General features: G+C 40.9%; 1 protein-coding gene across 4 annotated transcripts in view; it reads right to left on the bottom strand.

Moving 5' to 3' along the window:
* The window catches only part of CEP85L (centrosomal protein 85L), a 300266-nt gene that overhangs the window by 191555 nt on the left and 94259 nt on the right, over positions 1-14452 (bottom strand). For 3 of the 4 annotated variants that reach the window (XM_077487040.1, XM_077487039.1, XM_077487041.1), the window contains exon 2: positions 3609-3764. In XM_077487040.1, coding sequence (XP_077343166.1) covers positions 3609-3764 — 156 coding nt within the window. Of the gene's footprint in view, positions 1-1743; positions 1873-3608; positions 3765-14452 lie in introns of those variants that run through there. The other variant, XM_077487042.1, reaches the window with a different exon arrangement.

Below are 14452 nucleotides of genomic sequence, written 5' to 3'. Positions count from 1 at the left end.
AATGGGAATGGCCCGCACTGTCTCTGGGACCCGTGTGTCCCAGCAGACAGAGTGCTGGGACAGGAAACAGCATAGACTCCCATGGGAGTCTATGCCCGGAAGTGGGTGCAAATACCTGTCTTAGACACGTGTCTGTACCCCCCTCCCCCTGAAAAGGTGGCAACTGTGACACCGGAGGGGGGGGAGGGTTCCGATGAGCGGAAGTTCCACTTTAGGATGGAACCCCACTTTAAAAACTCAGGGATAATGGCGTTGTGGTAACGTCCCCCAAAAAAAAAAAAAAAAAAAAAAAATTTTTTAAAAAACAATAACTATAATCATATTATTTATATCACTACAAAACAAATGCCTTTTAAAATACATGGCATAACTCCATCAGTATCACCAGCAAAAGCAGCTTCATTATTACCGTATTATCCCATTGAAGAAAATGAGAATGTATGCTGCATTTCAACACTTCATGTTGATTCTCCATTACAAAACAGTAATTTACAAGACTGAACTCTTCCCAGTCGTTTCTTGGTTCTGATCATGCGTATTTGTACTTTCGACTTTAGTGTAACGATTTCTGTACTGACCATCCGAAAATCAGATGTTAAAGTCTTCACATTCGACAAAAAATGTATAGTCTGCACATCCAGCTTTTGTCGGACAAAAAAAGTGAAAATCAGCTGTCGAAAGAACTGTACCAACAATACGAAAATCCGCAGGCAGCTCGTCTTACAAATTTTCCCATCTGACTTTAGCATCGTGTGTACGGGCCTTTACCTAACCCCTAGCTTCCCTGACACCTGCCACTCTACTTTTGTCTCCTATGCTTCGGTTTGTGAACGGATCCCAGATTTCCTCACATTTAATGCAAGGTTATGGACCCTGCATTGTATTTGATGACATCAGATGACCTGCGACTGTCGGAGCATAGGGGATAAGAGACATCAGGGATCGGTCTAACAGTGTGGAGGTGAAGCCTTAGGAATCAGGTAGGTAATACTGCTTTACCCGCCCATCCCCACTCCATAGACCTAAACAAGCAGTTAACCCTTGTAGTGTGGGTAAAGCTATGCTCCCTGCATTAGTATTGATGACATCAGGGGCATCCAATCACTGGAGTGCAGGAAGAAGAGGCTGCAGTGACTGGTCTAACACTGAGAAGCCTGCAAGAGTGGAGAATTAGGCAAGTAAAACTGCTTTATCCAGTTGCCCTAGACCTAAATGAACATTAAATCCCTGTAGTGCTGGGGCAGCCCCAATACAAGGGGGAGGATTGTTTTTACCAGGATTAAGCATTAAACAATATTTAACACATATTAAATTGCTATGTTAAGATGACATGTACATACCAAATCTGATGACGTGTATAGGTAGGTACATGCAGAGCTTATATTGCCAGTTCTTTGCTGCCACTGTTACATTAGTACCAGTTTCACTATAAAATTTGAGTGTCCCCAAAATATTATATATATATATATATATATATATATAAAATTTGGTGGAGACTCAAATTTGGATAGTGACACTGGTACTAATGAAACATATTATAACAATATATATATATATATATATATATATATATATATATATATATATATATATATATATATATATATATATATATATATATATATATATATATATACATATACACACACACACACATGCACGTATACACACACACACCAAATCTAATGTCAAACAACACAATTTTTTTAAACATAAAAAAATAAAAAATAAAAAAAAACTTACATCAAATTTGGACTGTATATGGAGAGATTCCAGTTTGGTCACATTTCCACGATACAAAAATACAAGAAGCGGGGGGCATTTGAAAAGTTCAGCCTTCTCAAGATATGAAGCTAGGAAACTGCAATCATAACACGCTACTGAACAAGAACAGGGTTTCCTGTGAGCCTACATTAACAGGAAGCCTCAGTTTAACAGAAATAAAGGCTTTCTGAAACCGCACGTGTCTTGCTAATACAGAGGAGAAAAAAAAAAAAAAGCTCCACAATCATTACAAATGATGCAGCGGAAAAATAAAAAAACAAAAACTGCAACATTTAGGAGCACTCACTTTAAAGTTCTTCTGAGTACTGTTGGAAGTATTAACTGCTTATAAGTGTGAGGTCAGGCAAAAAAACTTGTTCCTTAAAAAAAAATCAACAGAGGTATTCTGTAGTGTAACTGGAAGCTCTCAAAATGTTTGTCGCATCAGAGCATCTACCCTATATCATTTAATGGCCAAGTTCACCTTTTGGAACATGTTAAATGTTCCACCTGTATTTAGGGTATAACCTGTAACATGTTTCAGCTCCTGACGCCTCTCCCCTCGATCTTCCGCTCAGTGTGACAGTGGGCGAGGGTCTTCTCCCCACACCCGCTGCCACAATTCAAAAATATTGCAGCCCTGCAGGGCTCCAGCCACACGGCCATGTCATTAATTCACATTCATTTCCCATGTATGAACTACAAGTACCACCAGCCACTACGACAGAGAGTTTATAGTTCATTCACAAGCCCTGCAGCTTTCAAACCGATAGCCCATATAGAGGTATAGGCTGAAAGCTGTAGGGCTTGTCTGCAGAAGCCTGACATTGCACCCCCGATCCACTGATCATGGGTGCATAGCTTTCCAGGCTCCTGCAGGGAAAAAAAGAAATAAATAATTGCTAAAATTAGAATAAAAAAACTGTATGATCTCTCTAAAAAATGGAAAATGTCATTGCTTTATGTGGGCATACAGCTGTGAACACATGCCCTGGAATTCCAAATGAATGTCCTGGATACTTCTTAGAATTTGGTTTTGCGGTAGTGCGATAAATGTCACAACGTGCGACAGATTCCTGTAGGTGTTGGTAGGATGTATAGTAATCTTTCGCAACTCTGAAATAACCATAGCAAGCATCTCTCCTGCAAAATGGATATTTAGAAAATTTGGAAGAGTAATAGAAAGATATCAAATATCTGTTCCTAACAAACTTAAAGTGGAACTTGAGGCCAGAATTAAAAGATGGGCAAACAAGCAGGAATTTTAATGCAGAAAAGACATGCTCCCTGCTATGCACTGTACAAATTTTGCAATGTCAAAACGGACTGAATTCCCATGCATGCGCAGGAGTGACATCCTCCCTGCACATGACAGTGGCCAATCGAGACCTTGAAGCTGGTCGCCTGAAGATGTCAGCGGCTGGGCAGGGAGCTCTGGGACTAGGGACGCACCGATACGTTTTGTTTTTTTTTTAAACCGGCGATTACGTGTACTGATACTTTCCGTCACGTACTCGCCAATCCTTATTACCGATACCTTTGCGGTGCGATCTGAACCCATACAAAAAATGAATGGGCTCAAATTGCACAACAAAGAATTGCATGCAATTTGAACAAACAGGATTGCCTCTGTGAACCCATAGCGCTATAGAGTAAAAGTGTTGCAAATAACTACGTTTTAATTTTGCGCACATGTTGGTACCAACAATAAAAATGTTGCAGGGATTCACGAATTTTGCACAAGGCATACAACCACATACAAACTGTCAGAAATGTACCACCAAAACTTTACTGATTTGTGATGGTGCCTAGCTGAAAGAAGAAGAAGTGGTGTGTGCACTCACCTTCCAGACTGTCTGAACAGGAGGTTCCAATGCCCGTATCTCCACTGTCAGATGTAATGCTGTGTCGTCGAGTGTGGCTACTTCTGCCACTGGGTGAAGCAACTGAAGAATGCCACAATGAACCCGAGAGCCACCCTGCTGAGGGGAAATCTGTACCTAGAAACAGAGAATGTGAAGAGGTAAATAATCACATACCCTTGTACAAAAAAAAAAAAAAAAAAAAAAAAAAAAAAAAACACATGCAGCACACATAGGGGGGTCTACTAATAAATAGATCCAAACAAGAGCCACACAACTTAAAAGCTTAGTGTAATACAATACAGAATTCTTGATAGAAGTTTAAAAAAAAAAAAAAAAAAACATAAAATGAGACCAGATTGGGCAACAACCTTCGTGTCTATGGATGCCATGAGAATGCCCCAAAGATCCATGCCTTAAATTTTAGTGGAAATAAAGAATGGATTGAGCTGGATTTTCCTTACAGTCCCCACCTTCAGCACAGTGAAGTCTTCCTTTAATCCCATTCCCTAATCAATAGTAAGAAAAATTTACATTTAGGCAAGTCAAGATTTTTTATTTACAAAAAGATCGTTCAGAATCGGAACACTAACCTTTCTGTGGCTGGATTGTGGCCTTTTTATTTAAAAAAAAAAAAAAAAAAAAAACAAACAAAAAGAAAAAAAAAACTGCAGTGTCCCTTTTCTGCACAATGTAGCTGGAAAAATTCCACTATGCACCTACATTTTAAGTTTTTAACGTGGAAAGCGCAGTGCGGAGCCTTTGTGATGAGTTCTCTGCATAACGTTGCAGAGTACATTCATGGATAGGGGGAGAGCACTTGTCGAATGACCTCAAACAGGTCACGTGACATCCTTCCTCCTTGAATGGTCTTTTTTTTTCTCCCACCATTTCATTAAATTAAAATGTCTTTTTTCACCATTTCAAATAGATGGGGCTTTACTTGATGTAGTGTCCCATAGTATGAAAACCACATATGTAAAAGAACAAATCAGTGCTTTTGTGCTGAAGCATCTTAACATTAAAGAAGAAGATGCATGGCCAAAGTTGGCCTATACCGCTTTATAACCGGGTCCCCAAGTTCAATTGTCCTCTACACATAGCCTAACACAACTTTTCATATTTTAAAAAAACTGACCATTGATATTTCCTGTTCAAAAAGCAATAGCAAAGACTTTTTAAAACAGTAAACTGACATACAGAAGCTAGGCTTCATAAGAACAGTGAAAGGAACACAGCCTAAGAATTGGATCATGCAGACTCCCAACATACTCAAGCAATCAAGGAGTAACCAGATTTAGATTTCTAAATTTCAGCTGTTATTGTCTAGTGCATGGGGTCTCCAAACTTTCTAAACAAAGGGCCAGTTTACTGTACTTCAGGCTTTAGGGCAGGGATATGCAATTAGCGGACCTCCAGCTGTTGCAAAACTACAAGTCCCATCATGCCTCTGTCTCTGGGTGTCATGCTTGTGGCTGTCAGAGTCTTGCTATGCCTCATGGGACTTGTAGTTCTGCAACAGCTGGAGGTCCGCTAATTGCATATCCCTGGTTTAGGGGGTCAGACTAGGGCCAGCAGGACTAGAAAAAAATACTGATGTCCAGAGGGAGTAAACAACACCCCATCGATGATGTCAATGGAAGGAGCCGTGTCCCATCGATGGTGTCAAAGGAAGGAAGTGATCAAATTGGACCCCCTTTAAGCTGGCCATACATTATACTATCTTATTGTACATTTTTCCTTTAGATTTAGCCAAAAACAAATTAATTGTGTATATAAAAAAAAAAAAAATTATATATATATATATATATATATATATATATATATATATATATATATATATATATATATATATATATATATATATATATATATATGCGCACACACACACTATATATATATATATATATATATATATATATATATATATATATATATATATATATATAAAATCATACACACACACACTCCTTATCTTAAAAGCATCAGGTAGTTCCTTGCACTTCATTGTTGAAAGTAAATCTTAAAAAGGAGATTGTACAAAAAAAATGTTATAATATATTATATAGCCAGCTTTAGCCCCAGTCACTCGGATAAATAAAAGCAATTTGCTGTTTCAGGAGCGACATAATGATCGCATTATCTCTAGATCATGGCCAGACCTACTGAAAACATTCAGCTGCACAAGAGATAAAAAACAAAAAAAACAAACAAACATTCTATGCACTTTGGTGCCACATGTCCATTGACACACACACACCAACAATGAAAATAGTATTGGTCGCAAAAAATATATTTCTGACGTGCGTTTCCTACAATCACCACTGAATGCCTGTGTTCTTTAGAATGCCCATAGTTGGGAACGTGTCTCACTGCAAGGTCATTAGACTAATGCTCATTCCTGAAGAACTTTAATGGCAGAAGTACTTGACCTTTCCTCATAGAAATGGGAATGATTAGACTAGCAGTTGAATAGAGTTTGTCCAACATGATACAAAACCTCTTTGTGAAACCAAAAAAACGATGATACCATTATATAGGCTGAGTATTGCTCGAATATTGAGCGATGCTCAAATTCACTGCATGACCAGCAATAAGCTGGACACAGATTTATTTTATTTATTACAGGTACTTATATAGTGCCATCAAATTACACAGTGCTTTACATACACACTCACCAGCCACTTTATTAGGTACTCCTGTTAAATTGCTGGTAACACACATTGCTAATCAGATATTCACATGGCAGCATCTCCATGCATTTAGGAATCTAGACGTGGTGAAAACGACTTGCTAAAGTTTAAACCGAGTATCAGATGGAGAAGAAAGGGGATTTAGGCGACTTTGAACGTGGCATGGATGTGTTGGTGCCAGACAGGCTGGTCTGGGTATTTCAAAAACTGCTTATCTACTGGGGATTTTCACACAACCATCTCTAGGGTTTACAGAGAATGGAAAAAAAAAAAAAGGAGAAAATATCCAGTGAGAAGCAGTTGTGTGTGAAAATACCTTGTTGATGTTAGAAGTAAGAGGATAATGGCCAGACTGGTTCAAGAATATAGAAAGGCAACAGTAACTTAACTAACCACTCGTTACAAGCAAGGTATGCAGAATACCATCTCTGAATGCACAGCACATAGAACCTTGAAGCAGATGGGCTACAGCAGTAACAGTCCACACTGGGTGCCACTCCTGTCAGCTAAGAACATTAAACTGAAGCTACAAGCCACACAGGCTCACCAAAATTGGACAATAGAAGACTGGAAAAACATTTCCTGGTCTGAAGAGTCTCGATCTCAGCTACAACATTCAGATGGTAGGGTCAGAATTTGGATTAACCACTTGACCACTGGGCACTTAAACACCCTTAATAACCAGACCAATTTTCAGCTTTCGGTGCTCTCGCATTTTGAATGACAATTACTCAGTCATGCAACACTGGACCTATATGAAATTTTTGTCCTTTTTTTCACACAAATAGAGCTTTCTTTTGGTGGTATTTAATCACCGCTGGTTTTAAATTTTTTGTGCTATAAAAGAAAAAATACCGAAAATTCTGTAAAAAAATGAATTTTTCGTTGTTTCTGTTAGAAAATGTAGCAGATTAGTAATTTTTTCTTCATAAATTTTGGCCAAAATTTATACCACTACATATCTTTGGTAAAAATAAGTACAAATTGGTGGATATTATTTGGTCTTTGTGAAAGTTATAGAGTCCACAAGCTATGGTGCCAATATCTGAAAATTGATCACACCTGAAGTACTGACGGCCTATTTCAATTCTTGAGACCCTAACATGCCAGAAAAGTACAAATACCCCCCAAATTACCCCTTTTTGGAAAGAAGACATTCCAAGGTATTTAGTAAGAGGCATGATGAGTTTTTTGAAGTTGTCATTTTTTCCCACAATTCTTTGCAAAATCAAGATTCTTTTTACTTTTTTTTTTTTTTTTCACAAAATTGTCATATTATCAGTTTATTTCTCACACAGCATATGCATACCACAAATTACACCCCAAAACACATTCTGCTATTACTCCCGAGTACGGCGATACCACATGTGTGAGACTTTTACACAGTGTGGCCACATACAGAGGCCCAACATGCAGGGAGCGCCATCAGGTGTTCTGGAGCACCCAGGACAATTCTGACATTTCTCTCCTACATGTAAAAATCATCATTTATTTGCTAGAAAATTACATAGAACTCCAAAACATTATATATGTTTTTTTAGCAAACACCCTGGAGAATACAATGGTGGTCGTTGCAACTTTTTATCTCGCACGGTATGTGCGCAGTAATTTTTCGAATGCTTTTTTTTGGAAAAAAAACAGTTTTGTGCTTAAAAAAAAAAAAAAAAAAAAAAAACACAGTAAAGTTAGCCCAATTTTTGCATAATGTGAAAGATGATGTTACGCTGAGTAAATAGATACCTAATATGTCACTCTTCAAAATTGCACACGCTCGTGGAATGGCGCCAAACGTCGCTACTTAAAAATCCCCATAGGCGACGATTGAAATTTTTTTTACTGGTTATATGTTTTGAGTTACAGAGGAGGTCTAGGGCTAGAATTATTGCTCTCGCTCTAACGTTCGCAGCGATACCTCACATGTGTGGTTTGAACACCGTTTTCATATGTGGGCGGGACTTACGTATGCGTTCGCTTCTGCATGCGAGCACATGGGGACAGGGGCGCTTTAAAAAAAAAAAAAACTTTTTTTATTGTTCATTTTACTTTATTTATTTTAGTTTGACATTTTTTTCCCCAAAAATAATTTTTTTATTGTAAACATCCCTTGTAATAGGAATATGGCATGACAGGTCCTCTTTACAGTGAGATGTGGGGTCAATAAGACCCCGCATCTCACCTCTAAGCTGGCTTTGATCGTATTAGCGATTCGGTAGAAGCACCGGAGGGCGGAGGGCGGCGGGAAGGGGGGGGGGGATGTCTATGGCTGGGTATTGCAGGGTATCACCGACTATGGCTGGGTATCTCAGAGTATGGCGTTGCAGAGTACTGCGTTGCAGAGCATTGCAGGGTATTGGCGGGTGTTGCAGAGCATTGCAGAGTGTTGCAGAGCGTTGCAGAGCGTTGCAGGGCATTGCGGAGCGTTGCAGGGCATTGCGGAGCGTTGCAGGGCATTGCGGAGCGTTGCAGGGCATTGCGGAGCGTTGCAGGGCATTGCAGAGCGTTGCAGGGCATTGCAGAGCGTTGCAGGGCATTGCAGAGCATTGCAGAGTAATGCAGAGTAATGGCAGGGTAATGCAGAGTAATGGCAGGGTATTGCAGAGTAATGGCAGGGTATTGCAGAGTAATGGCAGGGTATTGCAGAGTAATGGCAGGGTATTGCAGAGTAATGGCAGGGTATTGCAGAGTAATGGCAGGGTATTGCAGAGTAATGGCAGGGTATTGCAGAGTAATGGCAGGGTATTGCAGAGTAATGGCAGGGTATTGCAGAGTAATGGCAGGGTATTGCAGAGTAATGGCAGGGTATTGCAGAGTAATGCAGGGAATCGAGGGGTTAATTTTCGGTGAGCAGCGATGTGGGCACTGCAGATGCAGCCCACATCGCTGCTGACACCGATCTCTTACCCCTCCGCTGTACCGATCGGTACAGAGAGAGGGAGGGAGGAACCGGCATCATAACATGATGCCGGCTTGTTTACAAGTGATCACTCCGTCATTTGACGGAGCGATCACGTGGTAAACGGCCGCGATGAGCGGCCGTTTACCGTGATTCGTGATGCGCCGGGTCCACTGGACCCAGCGGTCACGGATGCTCTCGTGTGCGCGCCCCAGGGGGCGCGCGAGAGCAGAATTCTGGGAGGCCATTAATTAACGGCCTCTCAGAGTTAAACAACCGCCCTGAAGCCGTTAATTGGCAATGGGCGGTTGTTAAGTGGTTAAACAACATGAAAGTATTGATCCATCCTGCCTTGTATCAATGGTTCAGGCTGGTTGCGTAATGGTGTGGGGGATATTTGTTTGGCACACTTTGGGCCCCTTACACTAATTGAGCACTGTTTAAACACCACAACCTACCTGAGTATTGTGGCTGACCATGTCCATCTCTTTATGACTACAGTGTACCCATCTTCTGATGTCAACTTCCAGCAGGATAATGCACCACGTCACAAAGCTCAAATCTCAAACTGGTTTCTTGAACATGACAATGAGGTCACTGTACTCCAGTGACCTCCATAGTCACCATATTTCAATCCAATAAAGCACCTTTGGGATGTGGTGGAATGAGAGATTTGCATCATGGATGTGCATCCGACAAATCTGCAGCATCTGCATGATGCTATCACATCACTATGGACCAAAAGCTGAGGAATGTTTCCAGCACCTTGTTAAATCTATACCACGAAGAATTAAGGTAGTTCTGAAGGCAAAAAGGTGCCTAACCAGGTACTAGTAAGGGGTACATAATATAGCGGTCAGTGAGTGTATATTGTACATTCACATCAGTCCCTGTACTCAAGGAGCTTAAACTCTAAGGTCCCCAACTCACATTCATACATACACATACTAGGGCCAGGTTTAGACAGGAGCAAAATTAACCTACCAGCAAAGTCTTTGGAGTGTGGAAGGAAACCAGAGTATCCGGAGGAAACCCACATTGGCACAAGGAGAACATGTCAGACTCCAGCAGTGCAGGTCAAAATATATATTAGGCCTGGACAAATGGGTAACCATTTAATTGCTTACAGCTGGAAAGGGCTAGACACTCTGTCCACTTTTTAGTTCTGCCTTTGTCTCCATTTAGGAACCCCCCCCCCCACCATTGGTGTAAGTAGATCATTTAGGGCTCCTGTGGAAGAAACCATGAAGGGGCCCTTCCCTCCAAGTCCAGTGGCGGAATGCCAGGGCCCAGTTGCTAGTACAACCTTTGTGACCCTGGTACTTCCACCACTGGTGTCAGTTTTTTTATTTTTACATTTTTATTTAATTTTTTTTGACAATTACTTATTTTTTTATGTTTTACAATTTGTTTAGGAGCACCTGTTGTGTGCTTTGGTGAAGCATCAGGGGTCCAAGCAGACCTCTGATGTTTCACCTTGTAGACGGAGAAAAGAGATTGAGGCCCAGCACTCCATCCCTGCAATCAGAATGGACAGCAAAATCTCTGTACAGAGAATCCTGTTCATTCACAAACCCATCCACCCACCTATATCACACAGACTGGCTAATGGATGTAGCACAGCCGCGGTAAATATTATCTTGATGGACCAGCTGAAAGGCAAGAAGGTTCTCAGCATTTGCATTGATTAGGCGCCTGCATTTTTAGCTCTGCATTCCTTATCCATATTTAATCTTTTTCCTTGGCTCTTTTCATATGTTTACGTCTCTCAAGGGACGTAGCCTGATTTCAGCAGTCAAAGCTCTGATGCACATTTTCACTCTAAAATACGTACTTCTCATCAAAGTCTGTCCTTCACATTTCTGCTATAAAGTAAGAGCAGAATAGCCTACTTATTTAACCTCCAATACAAAGCACATATCGCAGATGTAGTATTCATCCACATATGCAGTGCAGCCATGTCCTAAGTCACTGCTGTGGTTCCAGCCAGCTATAAATACACAAGTACAGTGTAGCTTTCCAAATAGATCATTTACATTTAAATAAAGAGCAGACGTGTCTAGGCTTCCATATCACTCAGCAATGTCTTGGACTTTAGTTTCTTCTTTCAAAACAGCCAATCTAACGAAAGCTTTTCTGTTGCCATAGAAACAACACTCCCCTGTGTCAAACATGAATGCAGCGGCTACCACAATCACTATGTGCCCCATCCAAAATCCGGATAAAGCATTATTAAATGAAACTAAATAACCGTTACATCACAAGTCTGGTACTGCAAGAAGTTCTAATTTTTCTAATAACATCGCTATAAATCTTTCTCCAGGGAGGACATGGGCAAAAGCCAAATACACATTTACTATGGAAGTAGATCCAAACAGCATGACCGCATTTTATGGTGTCAGCAGTTCTCAACTTTATTAAAACATGTGCCCCTTTAGACAAGCCAATGGTTCCCTGGCGTGTGTGTGTGCACTTAAAAAGAAAAAAAAAAAACACACAACAACCTTTTTTGTCATTGGTTTTGGCCAGACTGTAGAAGGAGTGTCCCCACCCATTAGGGAGCAGAGTCTCTGTCCAGTTTACCAATATCGCCTCGAGTCAAAAGTGAAAGAAAAGCACAAATTTTGGGTTGTTACAAGAACAAGAATAGAGAGAAGGGGAAATTCCATGCAATATAATAATTGTTTGAAGGAGAGTTTAGTTCTACTTTAAGGTAAGTGAGGAAAAGAGATTACGTTGAAAGGTACAGTATCTCACAAAAGTGAGTACACCCCTCACATTTTTGTAAATATTGTATTATATCTTTTCATGTGACAACACTGAAGAAATTACACTTTGCTACAATGTAAAGTAGTGAGTGTACAGCTTGTATAACAGTGTGAATCTGCTGTCTCCTCAAAATAACAACACACAGCCATTGATGTCTAAACCACTGGCAACAAAAGTGAGTACACCCCTAAGTGAAAATATCCACATTGAGCCCAAAGTGTCAATCTTGTGTGACCACCATTATTTTCCAGCCCCATCTTAACCCTCCTGAGCATGGAGTTCACCAGAGCTTCACAGGTTGCCACTGGAGTCCTCTTCCATTCCTCCATAATGATATCACAGAGCTGGTGGATGTTAGAGACCTTGCGCTCCTCCACCTTCCGTTTGAGGATGCCCCACAGATGCTTGATAGGGTTTTGGTCTGCAGACATGCTTGGCCAGTCCATCACCATCAGCTTCTTTAGCAAGGCAGTGGTCGCTTTTGAGGGGTGTTTGGGGTTATTACGTTGGAATACTGCCCTGTGGCCCAGTCTCCAAAGGGAGAGAATCGTGCTCTGTTTCATTATGTCACAGTACATGTTGGCATTCATGGTTCCCTCAATGAACTGTAGCTCCCCAGTGTCGGTAGCACTCATGCAGCCCCAGACCATGACTTAACTGTAGGCAAGACACACTTGTCTTTGTACTCCTCACCTGGTTGCCGCCACACACGCTTGACACCATCTGAACCAAATAAGTTTATCCTGGTCTCATCAGACCACAGGACACAGTTCCAGTAATCCATGTCCTTAGTCTGCTTGTCTTCAGCAAACTGCAGGATTTCTAGTGCATCATCTTTAGAAGAGGCTTCCTTCTGGGACATCAGCCATGCAGACCAATTTGATGCAGTGTGCAGCGTATGGTCTGAGCACTGACAAGCTGACCCCCCCCACCCCTTCAACCTCTGCAGCAATGCTGGCAGCACTCATACGTCTATTTCCCAAAGACAACACCTGGATATGACGCGGAGCATGTGCACTCAACTCCTTTGGTCAACCATGGCGAGGCCTGTTCTGAGTGGAACATGTTCTGTTAAACTGCTGTATAGTCTTGGCCACCATGCTGAAGCTCAGTTTCAGGGTCTTGCCAATCTTCTTATAGCCTAGGCCATCTTTATGTAGAGCAATAAATTCTTTTCAGATCCTCAGAGAGTTCTATGTTGATCTTCCAGGGACCAGTAAGAGAGTGAAAACACCAAATTTAACACATGCTCCCCATTCACACCGGAAACCTTGTAAAACTAACGAGTCACATGACACCAGGGAGGAAAAATGACTAATTGGCTGTGTTTCGAGTTATTTTGAGGGGACAGCAAATTTGAACTGTTATACAAGCTGTACGCTCACTACTTTACATTGTAGCAAAGTGTCATTTCTTCAGAGTTGTCACATGAAAAGATAATAAAATATTTACAAAAAATGTAAGGGGTGTACATAATAAAAAAAAAAAAAAAGTAAGTATATATTACACACACACACATACATACACAATTTATAACCTTCCTCTACCCAAAAATGAAAAAAAAGAAAGTTTGGTGGTATTAAACTAATTCTGTAAAACTTGATTGCATGCCGGATTTTTAGGATAGAAGAGACCCTATCTGTTTCTTCTGCCAAAAGGTTTCCCCCTGCCTGTCTGCTGTCATTTATGGCACCCAATCTGTGCCATGACAATGTCACTCCTGTGCATGCGCAGGGGAGTCACATCATCACAGCCTGTCCATTCAAGAGGCCAGACAGGCATAACCTGGAAGTAAGACCAGGTAAAAATGGAAGCACCCATGACCCACTGGATCAGTGACAGTGCAGCAATGGAGGGCACATTAGGCAGGCAAGTGGTCATAATATGCTAATATGTAGTGCAAACTAGTATATTATAGCATAAACCACCTGGGGGCCCCATTGACTTAAAAAAAAGGGTTTAAAGTGTTACTAAACCCACAGCAGAAAAGCATGCTTGTTATACCCACTGTGAAACCTAAGGGGTTAATCCTCTGCATTGTGTAAAAAGACTGTTTAATTCTGTCTTCTCTGATCCTTCCCTTCTTACACAGCTCCTAATCCATCTCCCGATAAGACAACGCCTTTGGAGTCACTCTGCACATGCTCAGTTTGGTGTGTATAGCTAGGAGAGTTTTTTTCCTTGGAAGGGTGCATGTGATCAGCACAGGGCCAATCAGCACTGTCCAGAAAGAGGGTCAGGGGTCCTGCAGCCTCATAGGACAGTCAGGGTAGAATGTAAACTCCCCCTACAAGCTTTAACCAGACACTGATAGAAGTTACAAGACTGCTATATACTGCTGATGAGAAAAAGGCATTTAGGAGTTTATATTTCCTAAAATAATTGCATTTCCATGTTCTGTGTACTGTGGGAGACCAGATATAGTAAATGCAGGGTCTTGGGTTTAGTAACACTTTAAAGTGGAACTGGAA

This window comes from Lithobates pipiens, unplaced genomic scaffold (assembly GCF_037356315.1).
Source record: "Lithobates pipiens isolate NorthernLeopardFrog02 unplaced genomic scaffold, aLitPip1_a1.2 Scaffold_18, whole genome shotgun sequence".
In the NCBI taxonomy this organism is placed as follows: Eukaryota; Metazoa; Chordata; class Amphibia; order Anura; family Ranidae; genus Lithobates; species Lithobates pipiens.
The sequence above is the reverse complement of the archived record's forward strand: the minus strand, read 5'-3'. Positions and strand labels throughout refer to the sequence as shown.